Source organism: Artemia franciscana, chromosome 2, assembly GCF_032884065.1.
Source record: "Artemia franciscana chromosome 2, ASM3288406v1, whole genome shotgun sequence".
Classification (NCBI taxonomy): Eukaryota; Metazoa; Arthropoda; class Branchiopoda; order Anostraca; family Artemiidae; genus Artemia; species Artemia franciscana.
Window position 1 is genome coordinate 26012927 of NC_088864.1, and position 20205 is coordinate 26033131.

At 37.0% G+C, this 20205-nt stretch overlaps 1 protein-coding gene across 1 annotated transcript in view; it reads right to left on the bottom strand.

Moving 5' to 3' along the window:
- Window positions 1-20205, bottom strand: part of LOC136039342 (sodium-dependent transporter bedraggled-like) — a 129232-nt gene that overhangs the window by 80060 nt on the left and 28967 nt on the right. Inside the window, exon 6 of the mRNA XM_065722977.1 lies at window positions 14100-14230. Coding sequence (XP_065579049.1) covers window positions 14100-14230 — 131 coding nt within the window. The remainder of the gene's footprint in view (window positions 1-14099; window positions 14231-20205) is intronic.

A 20205-nucleotide genomic window follows, 5' to 3' on the forward strand; every position in this document is an offset into this window, starting at 1 on the left:
AGTCCAAATATTTTAATTGCACCTATCCCATTCACACAAGCTAAAAATATTCTTGTATAATTTCTCTATATTCCCAACGATTCATTTATTTTTCAGTTTTTTTTTTAATTCATGGGCAACTGCCCGAATATGTTACCAATATGGCCCAAAAATGCAGCGGTCCTAGGATATCGGAGGAAGACCCAATCGGACTGAAATTAAAAGGTCCAGTGTTCTTTTTATATAAAAAAGGCGGGATTTTCAGTCATTTTTCGACGCAAAACAAAACATTTGGGCCTCCAGAGGGACAAGAGATAGCCAATTGATTTAAAAGTATCGAAAAGTTAAATTTACCTTCCCACTTTACGGATAGAAAATAGACGCTTATCGTTTATAAAAACTGTATCATTCTTTAAGTCATAAACTGATGGACTTTAAAAAAAAACATTTAAACCGTTCCCCATAATTAACGGTAAGTAAGGATCGGCCTTTGTCAGTTGCAATCGGAACTCAAAAACCGGTACTGTGAAAACATATACAAAAAGTGTAATTTTTATGCTGATCCAATATATACAAATTTAGTTATGTTTCGAGTTACTTATCAAAATTCTAGAAGTTATAAATAATTATAGAGGGCGGGGACCCACTAAAGTAGCGAATATCTACTGAAAATTATTTCACCACGTTTTACAACCAGATTTCAACCCTATGTCTGCAAAAATTCGAAAATTTACATTTCTCCCGAGAAGAACGGTCATTGACATATATTTGTTCACTTATTTTTTTTTACTTCTTTTTAATTTTTTTTAACAGTGATCAAATAGAACAGTGCTCGGAGAATACTGGAAAAAGATTTATCCGAACACAAATTTTAAACTACAGTACCATTTTTTAGGAACAGAATAGACCGCACCGTGACAAGGTGCCTTCTTCCTGCATGGTGACACCGTTCCGTACCTAACTATATATGAACTGCAAACAAAATTAAGGTCAATTTTGAAACCTTCATTTTAATGATTGGATTAAACTTGACACTTCTCTCATTTTTGTGCAACACTGCCTTGCACATACCCACACCAGTCTTAGGGGGAGGCCAGTGCATCATTAATGGAAGAGATGAGTTGAGTCTCGACAATTACGCAAAACCAAAAAAATCTAATTCTTCGAGGGAGTCCTTCAGATCAATCTGGAGAATAGTGGGGATAATTCATGCCCTAGTCCTCTTACATTTGGAGGATAATACTTAGACTTTGAGTTGAAAATAGGTATGTGGTGTAGCAGCTCCCCTCCTTTCGTCGCAAGACTGTGAGCATAAAATATCTGAATTAATTCATATCACAGAGCGGGATGAATAGGATTCATTACTACAAAGATCAAGATTAGTAGATTAATTTAATTGTCCATCAATTTATGCATTACATTGTTGTAAATCACTGTCTGGAGGGGGACAGGACCAATGGATTTGAAATGCAAATATATGTCCACATCAATCTATTAGGAAAGACGTCTGTAGATATTTCTGTGTGTGTGAGGGGGGTGTGTCTGAGGTCTCAAAAGTGCATTCTTAGGCCAAAATTTTCTAACTTTTATTGACAAGTCATTCATGTCAATGAGAAAAAAAGGATTTTGTAGGAATAATAAAATTGTTTTGAAGTTCTTGGATGAAGTACCTGGTTAAGGCGTGACTGATCATTAAAACTCGGTAATGATGAGTCACACCCACACTTAGATAAAAGCCCTTAAACAAGATGAAACAGGTTTTAATCCACAAATTCTTGTCACTTCAATTCTTGTCAGAATAAACGTGATCAAAAACTGGGTCAAATATAAAAGCTTATGGTACATATCATCAGATTTACATGCCATAAATCCGTACATGTCATAGATCATCCTATCATACCTTTAATTGTTCTTTAGCATGACAAATCGCGTCGTTCTCAGAATAGATTAAGGCTAATGGTCTTAATTTGTGTCCAATGCTATTTCTCCTATGATAGAAAATCATGAATAACTTCTGCGATTTTGGTGATTTTGAACTGATTTGTTTTTTGATGACTCTCGAGTTAAAAAGGAAAAAAATGTTGGTTTCACTTTTTCTGTATATGCTTTACAGATTGTGCAAAAAAAAGAAATCAAGTTATTTTAGTTTGGTGAATAAAAATTTAGTGGATGGGAAATGACAGTAGATTTTTTTTTTTAGTTCATCCTGCCAGTATTTAAAAAAAATGTTGGTTGCAGAATTGTTATATTTCTATTTTTAACGGTGCAAAAAATTATTTTTAATTTTCAACATTTTTCTTGCTAGAAGGTATGAAGTTGGCTCCAGAGGGTAGAATTTTGGATCATATGTAGATTTTATAATCTACAACCATTACAGAAAATTTCTGATGTCTATCATAAATAGTTTGAAAGCAAAATCAGAAAAATACAATTTCAAAATGTGCTTACTTTTTACTTATTTTACCCCTGTTTCCGGCTTAATAGCGTTGTTCATCAGCCAATAGAAAAAAAGGCGGGATTCTTATCCAATTTTAGGCATTACGCCTCCAAGGCATTGTGTCTCTGATTAGTTGACTTGTCAACTGAAGTCAATAAGACATCTGAGATATGAGGAAGAAAATTATCAACAAAAGGTGGCTGAATTTAAAATACCGGTAAGTAAAAATTACATATACAAGTTTCATTCCCTCTTGTCCATTAAATAAAAAAAAACAAGTTTTTTTTAACTGCATGTAAGGAGCGACATTAAAACGAACAAAAATTATTCCGTTTATGAAAGGGGGTAGTCCCTCAATGTCCCGCTCTCTACGCTAAAGTTTGACTCTTTCTCACAACTATACTTTTTAAAACAATAAGAAACTTTAGCGTAAAGAGCGAGGCGTTGAGGTGGGGACTACCCCTTTCATATACGGAATAATTTCTGTTCGTTTTAAGTTTTAATGACGCTCCTTACTTGAAGTTAAAAAAAACTGTTTTTTTTTATGTAATTTCTGAACGTTTTTAAATTAATGCATGTTTTGATTTGGCTAACCGCACAACGAAATTTGCATATCTTTTTTTGTCTAAATGGCTTTCTCATATTTTCGTTCTGACGATTTTGAAGAAAATGGGGTGGGGGAGGAGGTCTAGTTGCCCTCCAATTTTTGGTAACTTATAAAAGCACATAGAACTTTGTATATTTGTATTACATATATGAGGGGGTTTGCCCTTTCGTCAATACCTCGCTCTTTACACTAAAGCTTAAATTTTCTCCCGGTTCTTTAAGAATGACCCTAGAATCACCAAGTCCGTAGAATATATAGTTGAAATTACTTTAACGGAAAGAGCGAGGTATTTAGGAGGAGATGAACCCCTCATATGCGTAATAATTTCTGTTCGTTTTATGTTTTAATGCTGCTCCTTACTTTCAGTTGAAAAACTTCTTCATTATTATTTTTTCAGTGTTTTTTTTAATAATGCTAGAAAATCCTATGCCCCTTCATTGAATTTCTTTTCCCCCGTGACAAATTCCTCTAAGTAAAGATCCTTCAACGTAGCTCCCTCCCCTCTACCCCCCCCCCTCAGCCAAAACCCCTCAACCGTTGACTTTTAATTAAAAGGAATAGTTGTGGGAAAAGTCAAGTCATGGCCAATTGTAGAAAAAGCCAAGACAGATTGTCCAATTAAGTGGGCATCAGGTCAAGGTAAACACTGATCAAAGTTTATAACTTGTAGCCCCTCCCCCGGGAACTATGGGGGAGTAAGTCGTCCCCAAAGACATCTTATTATGTTTTTTGACTATGCTTAAGAAAATGGCTATCTCAAAATTTTGATCTGTTGACTTTGAGAAAAAAAATGAAAGTGGGAGGGGGCCTAGGTGCCCTCCAATTTTTGGTCGCTTAAAAAGGGCACTGGAACTTTTCATTTTCATTAAAATGAGCCCTCTTGCGACACCCTAGGACCAATGGGTCGATACAATCACCCCTGGGAAAAAGAAAACAAAAAACAAATAAACACGCACCCTTGATCAGTCTTCTGGCAAAACAATTCTATGACTTTTAGGGCGTGTTTCCCCCTTTTTTCCAAAATAAGACAAATTTTCTCAGGCTCTTATCTTTTGATGGGTAGGACTAAATTTAATTAAAATCCGATTCTTTTGACGTATTTATTAGTATCAAAATTTCGTTTTTTAGACTTTCGTTTACTATTGAGCCGGGTCGCTGTTTTGTTTTTCTATGGTTCTTTTCATTTTTTTTAGAAAGGTGCTGCTTGGAGAACAAGATAAAGATAATTTGTCAAATGGATCGAAAATTTCAGAAGAATTTTCAGCAAATCCTCTCATAGACGATTCAAATAAATTGGGAAACGGTAGTGGTTCTTACGGTGTTGATTGCCCCGATACGAATACTGAGATAGACTTATCTGGAATTCCAGATGGAAACTGCATTGTGAATCTAAGGTATTTCCTTGCTGAAGTAATTTCAGCATTCAGACACAAAATCAGTTGCGATCACGGAAAATTGATTATAAAGCAATTAGAAAAGAAAGGCCTGAAAACTGAACTGAAAGTTAAGTGTAATAAGTGTAACTGGGAAAAGAGGATTAAAGGTGAACCAGAATGTCCAGCAACAAGCGTAAAAGAATATCTTTCAAGTTTTACGGACCAGACACAGGTTGCTTTTTCCGAAAAAAAATCAAGTCTTAAAGGCTGCTTGAATTCGAAGGCTGTTTGGGGAGCCATGGGTAGTGGAGGAGGGTATTCTACACTGTGTGAATTCTTCGGGGTGCTTGGAGTGAAACCAATGTCACGAATAGTTTATTCCCGTATTGAAAGGCAGCTTGGTAATGCTTGGATGAATAGTTTATCGGAAATTTTGCTAGAAAATGGACGAGAGGCCTTAAAATCAGCCATTCATGATGATAGGTATAAGGAGGACTCATACTGGACAAAAGTGATATGTGATGGAGGCTGGAATAAGCGTAGCAAAGGACACGATTATTCGGCCAAAGGATGTGTTGCAGTTATCATAGATGCATTTACGAAAAAACTGTTATATGTTGGCATAAAAAATAAATACTGTTATATATGTTTTTCTTCTGCAAACGCCAAAGTAATTCCCAAAGATCATTTCTGCTTTCTGAATTATAACGGAAATTCAAGGAGCATGGAAACAGATATTCTAGTTGAAGGCTTTCGTTCCAGTGAGGAGATGCACGGATTACAGTTTTTAGAGTTTATCGGTGACGGTGATTCCAGTGTTTTTTATAAGCTAAAACAAAGTGTTTCCTACGGTTCCAACATACGGAAACATGAATGTGCAAATCACGTCACAAAAAACTATACAGCCCATCTATATAATTTGTGCAAAAATAAAAAAGGTTTGTACACAAAATGTCTTCCCCGAGGAATTATCCAGCAACTGACAAAAAATTTAAGGGGTGCGATAAAAATAAATTCTGAAAATAATGGAACAGCAGAAGAATTGAAAATCTTGTTAAAAAGAGGTCCGTACCATGTTTTCGGAAACCACACAAAATGTGATTCTGGATGTCCTAAGATTGCTGAATTGACCGTGAATAGTAAAATAGAAGATCGGTGGAATAATTTTCCCCTGCACGTGTTTGAAGATGTTATGACAGAGGTCGATATTGTGTGTCGAAAAGCAGAGCAGCTTCGAAATGACGCAACTACAAACTTAGCTGAAAGCTACATGTCAGTTGTTGCTAAATTCATCGGAGGAAAGCAAATAAGCCGGTCTAAACGAGGTTCATATCATGCAAGAGTTCATGGAGCAAGTCTTGCTTATAATTCAGGTCCAAAATGGCATCAATTAGCTTGGAAAAATATTTTTGGGCTTAGTCCTTCTAGCGTAACAAAAAAATATTGTAATAAAACGGCTAAACTCCGTGTGATATCTAAACGTAATTTGACCAGTTATTATAGTGCTCTTGGAGGAAAACACGTTGCTAAGTTAAAAAATAGAAACTATAACTTTGGTAATCGTGACTATGGACCAAATTGCAATAAGCCAGACATGACTTCTGATGAAATGAATTTGGCCATACAAAAATATACTGACGAGAATTTAAAATTGGATTTTGCCAGTATAAGCTGTTTGTTCAACAGTACCAAGGGCCAATCCAAAAATGACACTTGGGTAGAAGAAAGATCTAAGAGAATAACTAGTAGTTACTTCCACAAAATTGCAACCAGAAAAAACAGCACCAGAGTTGCCCCAATTGTTAAGCAAATTCGAAACTTGGGACCTAGATTCTGCTCTGCCCTAATGAAAAAGGGCTTAGATTTAGAAGTAGTGGCACTAGAAGCATATGAAAACAAATTCAACTTAAAAGTCGTAAAGGGAGATCAAATAGGACTCAGTGTGCATCCACAGTATCAGTATCTTGCTGCATCTGTAGATGGGCTGCTCCCTAATGGCACACCTATAGAGATAAAAACGGTGCATAATATACCAGAGTTCAAAACCATTTATGATGTGGCCCAGTCAAAAAATTTAGTTAAAGCATTTTTTCTTGAATTATCCAGTGAAGGTCTTCAGCTAAAAAAAAATCACAGGTATTTCGCCCAGATACAAGGCCAACTCGAGATACTGGATAAAATGGTATGCCACTTAATAGTTTATAACTCTATTGAGGATTGGGAAATAATTACAGTTCACCGATCGAAAGACTACTGGGAAAAAATATTTCCGAAGCTTGAAGCCTTCTGGAATGAATCCTTACTTCCTGAAATTTTAGACTCAAGGGTTGCAAGGAATATGGAAATCAGAGAACCTGTGTCTGTAAAATGTACAACAGCCCACCAACCGAAGGACTCAAGCTTGTCTCAAGAAATAAAAAGAGGAAAAAAAAGAAGGTTGAGTCGAGTTGAAGTGAACAGCAAGAAAAAAAACGCACAGAAGGGATCGGGGGAGAACAGTGAATTTACCAGGAACTCAATGCATGAAAACAGTGATTTTGAAGAAATAATTTGGTCTCATTTGGAATAGATAAATCTTCGTGTTTGATAAAAAAAAAAATGTGTTAAAAAATATTGGCAAGGAAAATTATTTTTTCCTCCATAAATTTCTGTCATTCTTCGTCAATGTCCAAAAATAATGAAGTTTCTTATCTGGTCTGAAGTATATTAAATACATTTAATACAAACAATTTTAGTTTTTTTTTATAAATTTCTTGTATGTTACTTGGGCTTAATATTTGTGATTTTTATAGTTTTTCCTACAATTATTACGTTTTCTGTACAATTCGTTCATTTTTGGTATTTAATTAAAGCGTCTTTAAGTTTCTTTCCGAAATCTTGTGCATCTCGCCCTAACACAAAATAACGTTAATGCCCTAATCTTATTACAAGGAAAATAGCTTTCATCTTATTAATTCCAAAATACTGACAAAAAAAAAAACCCTATAAAAATCAAGGTGACTGGAAAGATATTGAAAATGAACTGAATGTGTAATGTATAATTATTTAGTGTTTAATATACTAATTACAGGAAGCATCAACAATTAAGGTTTACAGATTCTATTTAGCGACAATTTTTTATTTTGGTTTACGGTTAGAAGGGAACTCTAGTCGAACTCCTATGGGCAGTAATTTGTGTCCTTTTTGGTTTAACTTTAGCACTCATTTTAATTTTTAATCGTTTAGGATTTAATTATTTGTATATAGCAGTACCCATTTCTTTTATGTTTGGTATAATTATTTATTTTTATTTCTCTTCATTTTCAGTCAATTATGCATAGACAGTAATGTTTGACCGTTTCACATTTAGATCATTGAAGGATTTTATTTTCTGTCCGTCTGTTTCAAATGGCTCTTTAATTTTCAATTACTTAACTCACTAGCCTAATTGTATAATGTACATTCCCAGATTGCTATGAAATCACGATCTTGTATCAGACTTAGCAGACATCTGCCATGCTTGGGATACTTATGTCATGCTTGGCACAGATCATTCACTCTTAGTACTGTTCTCACATTTCCGCTATGCTTGACACACTTCTGCCATGCTTGGTACTAGCCACCTGAGGTATATGATTTCTGAGAGTGAAAAACCTCTCAAACATTCATCCTTTTTCTTTGGGTAGTTTACTTTTGCATGTGCGGACTGTTTGTTTTCGTTGTTGTATTTTAATGGGGGCAGATACGATGGACAAGGGTTTTTATATTCCTTTTGGGAAATCCCAAACTTTTTACTGTTATCGCTTTTCTTCTATTTCAATAAAAATTCTTTTTTATGTGCTTTAACCCGTATGCGCCTGAGAGGCTATATTTCTTCCAAAATAAGTTCATTAGTACGGGTATGCATTGAGTTTTTCGTTTTACACAAACTTTTCCTCTTGTTATCTTCCCAATAAATTAGTTTTATTTCCATCAATTCTGTTTATGTGCTACTTTTTCATAGTAAATTTATGATGGAATGGCGGATTAGTCTTCTTAGTTATTTAGCAGGATGAGATTGAGGAGCACAAAAACACAAACGTACGCAAACACAGGAACAAGTCTACACACACACATCAAATTACCAATTACGCACTTATTGTTTGATGCAAGCTGTGCTAGAGTTTTGTTCGCAGGAATTCTTCAATTCAATTCAATCATATATATTTAAATAAAAACACATAATTCCATGTACATAATCTGCCAGGAAAGCACAAAAGTGCTTGACTAGGGCAGAAACTTAACTAAAGAATAATTAAACAATCAACTAACAGAAACAACGAATCAACTGGATTTATCAAAAAAGAAAAAAAAGAGAAAAAAGGGGAGTGACGAAGAGAAAGAAAAGAAAAAAAAGAAAATAAAAGAAAAGATCGAAAAGAGGAGGACCGCATGATATTCAAATCTAAACAGTATTTCTGGAACGACCCTTCACTGCTCGCTTGAAGGTAGTAAGGTTATTTGAGTTCCGGATTTCCAAGGGGATTGAATTCCAGATAGCTGGTGCATATCCGTAGAAAGTCCTTTGCGAAAGCCAAGTTGGGTATCGCACAGAAGATTCTACTCCTGGAGGTAATCATACATTCTTTCATGGACTACTTTCTCATAAATCTTCGAAAAAAAGGTAAAATAGAAATGGATCGGTAATTACTCGGTTCATTTTTTGACTTCCCTTTGTGAAGGGGTAGCACTCAGGCTAATTTAAGTCTTTCTGGAAAAGTTCCCTCTTCAAGTGATAAATTAATCAGATGAGTCAAAATAGAAATAACAATTGTTTTTGTTGCTTTAACGATACTTCATCTACTCCACAGGATTGTTATTTCATACACATAATTATTTCATTTATTTCATTTTCATCACAATTTGTAAAAAGGAATTCAGAAGTAACATGACGAGGTTTAAGTTTGGGGACTGGTGGACTTCGAGAACTGAAGATTAAAAGAAAATAGCCAGGTGGGTGTTTCACCCACCTGGCTAACTGCTTGCAATTCTCAATACCCAAGGGTTCTCCCAATAGCCAAACAATTTTCATTTCCAAACGGACTCGGTCTCGGTTGAGGTTTGGGAGAGTTCACGCTTTACATTTCAAAACAGACACCCATCTCGAAAATAAAAGATTTGTCTACTTTTCGTACAAGTTCTACCATTTGCATTCAATGCACATCGAATCAAAATCTCTGAGCGAAAAAATATAGGATTACCCTTTAAATTGATGTGCAAAAGAAAACACTATTTTTAGCTCAGCAGTGGGTATATTTTCTTTTACATAACCTGTTCATTTAAATTAATCTCCGTAGAATCTAACGTGCTTTTGCTAAACAAACATCTTTTGTTTTTTTTCTCCCACTTGTTTATATTTTTGTCAAGTCTCATAAACGAGTTTGCTATCGAATAGATACTAGCAGTGGCGTTATTAAGATTCTTAGAATCTGTTTCAGAAATTGGGCGGGAACAAAAAAGACCATTAGCCTTAAGTAAAAGGAACAAGCAGGGCACCAGCAGAAAATTTTATGGGGGGGGGAGACGCCAAAACAGCAGTGGTGGTTGGGTGACAGTTTAGGTGGTTTAAGGCACCAAACTACGACTTTAACCCGAAGAGGACGAATTTGCAATCAATTTAAAATTCTAAGAAGCTAATTGATTTAAATACTTCTCCTTACTTTCTTTTAATGCTGCTCCTTACTTTCAGCAGAAAGAGCTTGTTTTCTCTTTATGTTAATATTGACGAAGGTCGCTCCTTGTTATGTTAACGACTCATCACCATGAAGATATTTACAAAGAAATATATATATATATATATATATATATATATATATATATATATATATATATATATATGTATAATTCATTTTTTAACGAATGTCCTTTCTGTTGCAGGACGTGAAATGTGAACCTAAGGACGATTGTTTGCTGCTATAGTTGCCCCAAAAAATTATCGGACCAACCAGCAGAAGATATTCTCCCTGGAGACCTATTTTGCGACAAAATCATACCAGAGTGTAAATATTCAGTTTCGAAAACGTTTTCATTGTTGCAACTTTCCACCAAAACCAACGATTGTTAGTTGGGTTACGAACAGGGCTTCCACTTCTCGTGTTTTCCCATGAGATCTCATGTTTTCGGAAGATTTCTCATGGGAAAAAAATTTGTCTCATGTTCTCATGTTTTTAGAGGTTTTCTCATGTTTTTCTCACATTTTTAGAGATATTCAGGGTTTTTTTTTCTCATGTCTACCTTCATTCGATATAAACCCCCGATTTCTGTTGATTTGAGCTCTGTCCAACTTGAAGTTTATGATCTTTCGCAATTTTCTGGCAAACTGCAAAATATGACTTTATTGCCCGTAAAAGGGGAATTCACAATCCCGCGAACCTTAATTAGTGACTTAGTCGGCAGCTTGTCCCGTGACTCACCACTGTTGTGTTCGAAAAAAGGTTGGTTTGATTTGATTCTCAGTTCATAACTTCATCTGATCTGACCTGATCAGGTTCACTGGATAATTTGTGTAGAATAAGGACATGCGAAAGGGTTTTTTTTAGGGTAAGTACCAAGTTTACTGGAACTGGGCAATTATACATGCCTGCACGTGTGCAACCCAAGAAGTAGGCTACTGATCTCTTCTAAGGGGTTAGGCGGCTTTTATACTTTTATTATCTGTTTCTTTACCAAAATAACATGTTTTAACTTGAAAGCAGTTTTTAACCTGTTGCCAGTTCAAGAATTCTATAGTACAAATTCGAATACACTATCTTTATGGATCTCATAGACATTCGGTATTTTTCAGACTAATAGCCTAGTCGTTATCAAAATAACGATTTCGGGTGTCAGTAAAATCGGCTTCACAATATAGGAGGACGCCTTTTAAGATGTAGGCCAAAGCAGGCCATACCAAATCTGTTTTTCAAAGGGATAAATCTGTTTTCAAAGCTCCGATATGTTTAAATTTTAAGTCACTTTGTTCAAAGTGTATTAAAAGTGTATTATTTTGCTTTTCAAAGTGTGTTATTTTGGTCTGTTTTGGGGAGACCAGAAATCTCGAAAAACGGTTAGAATGGAGGGATCGGTACATCAAGGACCCGATCAAACTGACTTGTAAATAAAATTTTACTCGCTCCAATAGTCTTGGGGGGAGTGGAGGAAGGGGGAATCCAGAATATTGAGCCATGCATAAATTTGGAACGGGTGACTGGGGGGTACAGCCCCCCGCATCTTTTTCCGGAATTCCCCAAAATTCCGGAAACCTGGAAGTTCAAAAGCCCCTTTTTTCCAGATTATTTTGATATACTTTCGGACCGGTTCATATTCCATATACAAGAAGAAGAATACAATAAGACCTTCCAGACCGAAGAGCCTTTTATGTTCAAACTCAAAATGGAAACCAAAGGATTGCTTCGTACTTTCGCTTCTTCTTTCATGTTCTCCAATCATATCCAAGGATTTGATATAATGTATTTGGATGTTAGCACTGAAATTGGATACTTGCCAATTAAGGTTATCTATATTGGCTTTAAGGCAGCTAACATTCCTCCAGAGTATGTCGAAGAAAGGAACCTCACATACGAGGACGCTAATGTCCAAATTGTTCTCAGAACAGCAAGGGAGTTCTACCATGAGTTTATTAATCAAGTGCAGATTAGGTTCGATTTTTCAGCACCTATATTTAAGCACTTAGTCATGCTTGAACCATGTAAGGCTGCACACATGGAACCACCTACGCTACTACCGTTCTTCCACTTTTACAGCAGTCCAGACTGTGACAAGAAGAGAATAGAGAGTGGGTTGAGGAACATCAGTACACTAGAAATTCCGTTGAAGCTACTAGAAAGTCCTCTGCTTTTCTGGCGGAAAATTTTGTCAATGAAAACACCTTGTGGGTCACTGAGATTTAAGAACCTTCAGAAGGTATCTTCTTTCACTTCCGTTTTCAAATGTTGTGGTGGAAAGGTTGTTCAACACTCTATAAAACATCAAGACAGAAAATAGAAACTCTCTGTCATTTGAATCTTTAGGTGCATGTCTGCAATCTCAGAGTGGCTTCAAGAGGGTTGGACCATCAGTGGTGGATAATCCTCATTTGTGGAAGAGACTTAAAATGGTAAAAACCAGTGCAACTTCTGAAGAATGTAGGGGAATGCCTATTATGAAACCTTAGTCCGATGATTTATTTTTATTATCTTAGTTGGAAGTTGATATTAGCTGTATTCCTTAGTAACGAGCGAACTAACTGATGATACTCTGTTTTTTTTCCTATATATGCTTTTTTTATTCACTGGTGACTTCTTTAACCCATTTTGGGCTCATTAGTGGCTAGTTTTTCCTCATCGTTGTAGACTCCCCAAAACTTGTTTGGGAGTCAGGTTCTAGTAAGAAGTAAGTGGGATATGGTAATTAGGTGAGACCAAGAATCTCCCTTGTAGGTGCAAAAACCAGACACTATTAGGAGCAGAAAATACGTGCCTATTAGTTGAAAGCTGAGTTTAAATAGAAATGAGTGGTATAATGATCTGCTGCCAAATTTGGGTTTCGTTTGAACACTGAATTCAAAATATAAACAAAAGAAAATTCTCATACGAAATCTCATGTTTTTCAAGTTTCAACGTTCACATGTTTTCTCATGTTTTTTGGCTATGATAATATGTTTTTGACAATTTTGAAGTGGAAACCCTGGTTACGAAGTTCAGAGAGCATGGGACTGTAGTGGACTTACGTTTTAAAGCCACAGGGGGGAACTTATTCAGGCAGGAAAGAGAGTGCAATGACAGATGAAAACATTGCTGCAGTGAGGGACTACACTGTCCCTCACTGTTCAATTAAACGTAAGAACACGCCACAGTGACTCCCTTGCCATTCCGAGTTCTTGGCTGTGTCTACGTACTGATTTTCTAGGGCTGCGTCCTACTGAGTCCCTTACGGCAGCAACGTTTTCTTCTGTCCTTGCATATTCTTACACTCCCTTGTCATTCCGAGTTCTTGGCTGTGTCTACGCACCGATTTTCTAGGGCTGCGTCCTACTGAGTCCCTCACTGCAGCAGTGTTTTCCTCTTTTTCCTGCCTGAATATGTGCTCTCTCTCGAGTTGGCATAATACACTTTTCTTTTAAGTGGTCAACAATCAGAAGCTCAATCTTTTCGAAAACGCTTGACACAGTCAATGGCCTATATGATGAACATGATGATCTTGATTTATTCTTTTTCAGAATTGGGCTAATCACTCCAATGCTTAAACTGTCCGGAACGACACCAACGTTAAAAACCATTTGAAAAAGTAATGCAAGATGGTTATAGAGGAGGTCACTTGTGGCAATAAAATACTTAGCACAAATACCGTCTGTGCCAGCCGAGAATTTCTTCTTTCTAAGCTTCAACACAGCCTCCTTAATAGCAGACGTTGTTATCACAACATAAAATGGTTTTTGACAAGACTCGAGCAACGAAGTCATCTCACCGTCGAAAGAAATTTCTACACTGCTGTTGGGTTTTACAAACTGAAATTTCAAATGGGGCAACCCACTCAGACTCTGGGATGCTATCGGGGCCCTCAAGGTTCTGCTTCTCAGAAATATAAGAAAAAATATATAAAAAAATATAGAAATATATTAGATAAATATATTAAATAAATATATTAGAATAAATATATAAGAAATATATAAGAAGATTGAGTTGCTATGGTAAAGTATACTCACCCGAAACACTGGTGATATCACCCACATGTCTATTATGCCTCGATTGATGTGCTTACCAAGGCAGGCAAAGAAACAAAATAATGGTATTCCAAACAAGACAGACAAAACCACGAATTGGACCAGGAAATTAGCTGAAAAAAGCAAATAGTCTAAATTTCCAAGACTGACTTTTTAACAAAACCGTACATATAATTTGATTCTAGGTACGAAAGAGAATGGTCAAGGCATTTAAGTGCATTCCATTTTATACATTATATCCGGTATTTAGATTTGATTATAGAATACTAATAAATTTACAATTAATTTTTACAGTTCTAGAGCTATTTGTGAAATTAATTGGATATGAGTGTAGAACAAAGCTTGCTGCTCATTTTTCTTTTGCGCAATATGCAAAAATGGATAGATGGTGCCGTAAGGGTAAACACTAAACCTGAATTTTTCCAACTGGTTTGACAAAAACAGACATACTTGAAAAGATTGTAACCACCTATTTGTCCTATCACCGTGATATCCTATCACCTCTTCACTCTTTCATATTTTATGCCTGCTGGCTGATCCTTCAAAGTTTTTGTCACCGCTTCTATCTCAGTCCTCGATGGTCTATAAAGCATTTGTGGTTCCATTGCAACTGAACCACCGTGTAACTGAGCCCCAAGCAACAAAACTCCTGTAACTGAATCACCGTGCAACTGAACCACAGTGCAACTGAGCCCCCGTGCAGCTGAACCCTCGTGTAACTAAACCCATTTATCTGGACCCTCTTGAAACTCAACTCCCATATAACTCAACCCCCGTGTAACTGAACCCCCGTGCAACTGAACCCCCGTGCAACTGAAACCCCATGCAACTCAACCATGGTACAACTGAACACTCGTGCAACTCAGACACCGCACTCGGTTTTTCAGTATTCTTCAAATATGAGGCAATGTCATTGGGTAAAACACAAGTTAGAATCTTTACATGTTCAACCTTGTTGGAATTGTTCTTTTTTTCAGTCATGATAAACAGGGGAGTAGCTCCAGCATTCTTATTAGGGGGGAGGGGCAAGAGGGGTCCATATACAGATAGTGAAGGGGCATGGGCTATATAATAGTTTTCTCCAAATTATTGGAGGGCAACCACCACCCTTGCCCCCCCCCCCCAAAAAAATAAAATAAAAATAAAATAACGCTCCTGATGGTATAAATAACTGTCAAGATGATTTATAAAAAGATCTGTTTCGTTGTCACAAAAAAAGGAAGAAAATCGGACGTCAAAAACCCTTAAAGTCAGGTTTGTTTCTCCTTTTGTTTGTGTCTGTTAATGGGGTTGGTCCCCATTAACAGCATGAGCCATCTGATAATGCCTCATCCGAAAAATTCTCCCTCACGGGAAATATCGTTTTCCAAATTAGAGAATTTTATTTCAGTTGTGTTATTGTTTAGTTTAGTTGAGAAGTGCTAAGGAAAGTGGAAAAGAGGAATTTACACACCATTAGCATGGTATGCAAGTCTTCCTCCCCTCTCGCACAAACATTTTTTCCCATGGAAAATCCCCCAGAAAATCCTTCCCTTTCCCCTTGCAGAAGACTCCCACGCGAAAAAATACCGCATGTTTCCCAATAAAAAACAAGAGCTAAGAGCTCATATGGTATGAGCTCTGGCAAAATTCTAAGAATTAATAGATTGCTTTAAAACGAAAATTGGAAGTTTAATGCCGGTCGGGATTTAAAATAAGAGCTCTTAGTCACGAGGTCCTTCTAAATATCAAAATTCATTAAGATCCGATGTCCCACTCGTAAGTTAAAATACCTCAATTTTTCTAATTTTTCCTCTCCCTTCAAGCCCCCAGATGGTCGAATCGGGGAAAACGACTTCATTAAGCCAATCTGTGTAGCTCCCTGACACGCCTACCAATTTTCATCGTCCTAGCACGTCCAGAAGCACCAAACCCGCCAAAGCACTGAACCCCACCCCTAACTCCCCCAAAGAGCACGAATCCAGTCCGGTTAAGTCAATCACGTATCTACGATATTTACAAGCATTTTCTGAGATTTCCGGTTTCCCCCTCTAACTCCCTCCAATTTCAACAGATCTCGTCGGGATTTGAAATACGAGCTCTGGGACAAGGGTTCCTTTTAAATATCAAATTTCATTAAGACCCGGTTACCCGTTCTTAAGTTAAAATACCTCAATTTTTCTAATTTTTCCAAATTAACAACCCCCAGCTCCCCTAAAGAGAACGGATCCGTTCCAATTATGTCAATCACATATTTATAACTTGTGCTTATTCTTCCCATCAAGTTTCATTCTGATCTCTCCGCTTTAAGCGTTTTCCTAGATTTACGGCCCACCCCCAATGACACTGGATCCGGTCGGGATTTAAAATAAGAGATCCGAATTGCGAGGTCTTTCAAAATATGAAACTTCATTAAGATCCGATCACTCCTTCGTAAGTAAAAAATACCTCATTTTTCTAATTTCTTAGAATTAACCTCCCCCCCCCCCAACTTCCCCAAAGAGATCGGATCCGTTCCGGTTATGTAAATCACGTATTTAGGACTTCTGCTTATTTTTCCCATCAAGTTTCATCCCGATCCCTCCAGTCTAAGCGTTTTCCAAGATTTTAGGTTCCCCCCAACTACTCACAATGTCACCGGATCCGGTCGGGATTTAATAAAAGAGCTCTGTCACACGATATCCTTCCAAATATCAAATTTCATTAAGATTCCATCACTCCTTCGTAAGTTAAAAATACCTCATTTTTTCTAATTATTCAGAATTAACCCCCCCCCCCCAACTACCCCAAAGAGAGCGGATCCGTTCCGGTTATGTCACGCACGTATCTAGGATTTGTGATTATTTTTCCCATCAAGTTTCATCCCGATCCCTCCACTGTCCACTCTAAGCGTTTTCCAAGATTATATGTACCCCCCCCCCCCAACTCCCCCCAATGTCACCGGATCTGGTCGGGATTTAAAATAAGAGCTCTGACACACGATATCCTTCCAAACATCAATATTTGATTAAGATCCCATCACCCGTTCGCAAGTTAAAAATACTTATTTTTTCCGAATTAACCGGCCCCCAACTCCCCCCACATGATCAAATCTGGAAAACGACTATTTCTAGTTTAATCTGGTCCGGTCCCTGATACGCCTGCCAAATTTCGTCGTCCTAGCTTACCTGGAAGTGCCTAAAGTAGCAATACCGGGACCGACAGACCAACAGAATTTGCGATCGCTTTATGTCACTTGGTTATTACCAAGTGCCATAAAAACTATCTGTATGCAGTGGACAAATTACAAAACTTAAAAAGGGACTAAAAATTCTGCAATGGGGTTTTCCGATTATTTTGTAGTAAGGGAGAGAGAGAGATACCTTAAAAGGTGCATTTTAATGCCAAAACATCTTAGCTCTCGTTGAGCCTTCAGATAAATACAGAATTAGCTCTTAGGATTTTGAGATAGCCATTTTATTTAATATAGTTCAAAGGTTAAATTACTATGCCTCCAGGGTTCACAGCCCTCAGCTTCTGGTGCAAGGGCTGTAACTTACGCAAGTTGCCTGTTGCTAACATATAAAGTTTTCATTATCAAGAAAAGAGGGCATGTTTGATCCTAGTAATAAAAGAAAAACATGGAGTATTAAGGTCACACTTTAAAGAAATGTCAAGAAGAATGCCAAACACAATCAAAAAACATTGTTTTTCTCTATTGGTTGTGAAAAGGAAATACAAGCAATATCTAAAATGGCTGATGGTATCATCTGTCAAGTTATTCGGAAAAAGTTAAGAAGTATCTTCAACTAAATCAAAAGGTACTATGTGCATCCAGTTTTACAGTAAGACGGATCTGCACCGTGTCGAGAACAGCTGAGGGTATAAACCTGAAAAGTATGAAGTTTAAACTTTCAGGGCGTGTTGAGTAAATGTTGCACAGATGTTTATTACTCAGCGATCAGAAAGGTCTGATTCGTCTGAAAAAAAAAGAGAAATAAATATGCCTCAACTGTTTTGTGACATCTGACTTTTTTGCGAAAATAAAACAGCTTATTTATCAATGATCTTGACAGGCCTTTATATCATGACTTTAAAAGACAAGCAATTTTAACAAAGTTGAACATGTAAAGATTCTAACTTGTGTTTTACACAATGATATTGCCTCATATCTTTAGACTGCTGAAAACTGAGTAGGGCAGTTCAGTTGCACGGGAGGTTAAATTAAACGGGGGTTCAGTTAAATGTGATTGAGTTGGAAGGGTGTGGAGTTGCAAGAGGGTTCAGTTGCACGGTGGTTCAGCTAGACGAGGGTTCAGTTGCATGGAGCGTCAGTTGTACGGGAGAAGGGGGGGGTGGCTATACGGGGTTCAGTTACACGGTGATTCAATTGCACAGTGGTTCAGTTACAGGCGTTGAATTGCTTTGGGTTCAGTTACACGGTGGTTCAGTTGCACGCACACCAGTATTTTGATCACCAAAAGGTGGGAAAATGTGTCTGCCTAATCAAGAAGAGAGATGGCGTTGCAGTTAAAGTCACTGGTTTTTTATAGCTAGGGCGATGGAATTGATTGCATTTTTCTTGCACTCACAGAGCTAAGAGATCTAAACACATATTTAAACTGTACTTATTCACATTGTTTACAATTTAAAAACTTCCCAAGGCAAATTCAAGAGATAATTATATGAAAATAAATTTGACAGCAAAAATTTTATAAAAAAATTGCATGCTACCGATATGAAAGAAACAAAATAATTAAAAGCAATGGTGTCGGCAGAAAACTTTCCCGGGGGGAGCAGACGCCGTAGTAACAGTGGTGGTTGGATGACAGTTTAGGTGGTTTAGGGCAAAAACTACGATTTTACCTCGAAGAGGCCAAATTTGCAATCAATTGAAAATTCTGAGAAGCTAAGTGAGTTTAAAAGCATTAAGAACTATATTTTAGGCTTCCCAGTTGCAAAAGAAGTAATGCCACACAGTGGCAGTACTGGACTCAACCAAGATGATTCGCTTTATTTGTAATGAAGTTAGGGTACATTTGGTGATCAGCAATTGCTTATCAGCTATAATGAGGGGGCTGAGTCATTGTTTAGGTTGAGGTAGGGAACGAGAAACGAAGGGAACGAAGGGAGTATAAAAGAAATATAGTCAGTGTAGCATCAGTGAAATCAGATTATTCACCTCTGAATCCAGATTCAACAATTAATTAATTGATTGGACCCATTATCCCTGAAAGTAAAGCCTTTTATTGTCTCACAATGGTCAAAAAATTATTAAAAAGAAACTTTTTAATGCGTTTTCTATCTTTTCAAAGGAATACAAACAAAGCGCTAGCCTACAGGGGCCCAATCAATCAATTTTTATGAAGTTGTGAATTGGAATGATGGCTTGCACATTAGTGTGTCGGTATATGTGCAGGACATCGAGTCTTTTGTATAGAATAGCATCGCCAAGTGCGGAAACCCATGTAATCACCAAAATGAGCCCAGAATGACAAAAAGCTTCCATTCAACTTGATATCTCAGTGACTACATGCTGTCCACTTCCAAGCCGGCTTTAGCGTTCCATGTAGATCTAGAGATTTGAAGGTGAAATAAACTCCCTGACCTGCACCAGTGGGATCAATTGCTTTTCCTGATACCATACCAATTTTAATGATTTAAGTAATATGAAACTTACAACAACGAACGTTACAACGTTAAAAAATAACTATCGTCTTGACATTTTTTACTGAAACAAAGCTACGCACGCTCCTCCTCCTCCATCCAAATCTATTAAAGTCTCCCTCTATGAACCATACCAGGAAGTTCCCATTTCCCTTAAATCTTATATGATACATAATTTATTTGGCTGAAACGATGGGGTGCATAGACAGGGGACAGGGCTCCTCATGATGGATAAGGAGGCTTCTAAATCTTGCTTAGGTTAGGAAGGTGATATTGATAAAATTCCGGTTACTCATTTTAAGATTAAAAAAGTGATAGGAATTGGTCATAACCCTGTAGAAGTGACTGACGGAGATAGTAGTGACTCAAATGGACTTTACTTGTAGTCGCAGGAACAAATAGACAAAATAAAAAGTAGAAATCTGATATTTTTATTAGGGTATTCTGATGCGCAGGTTGATAG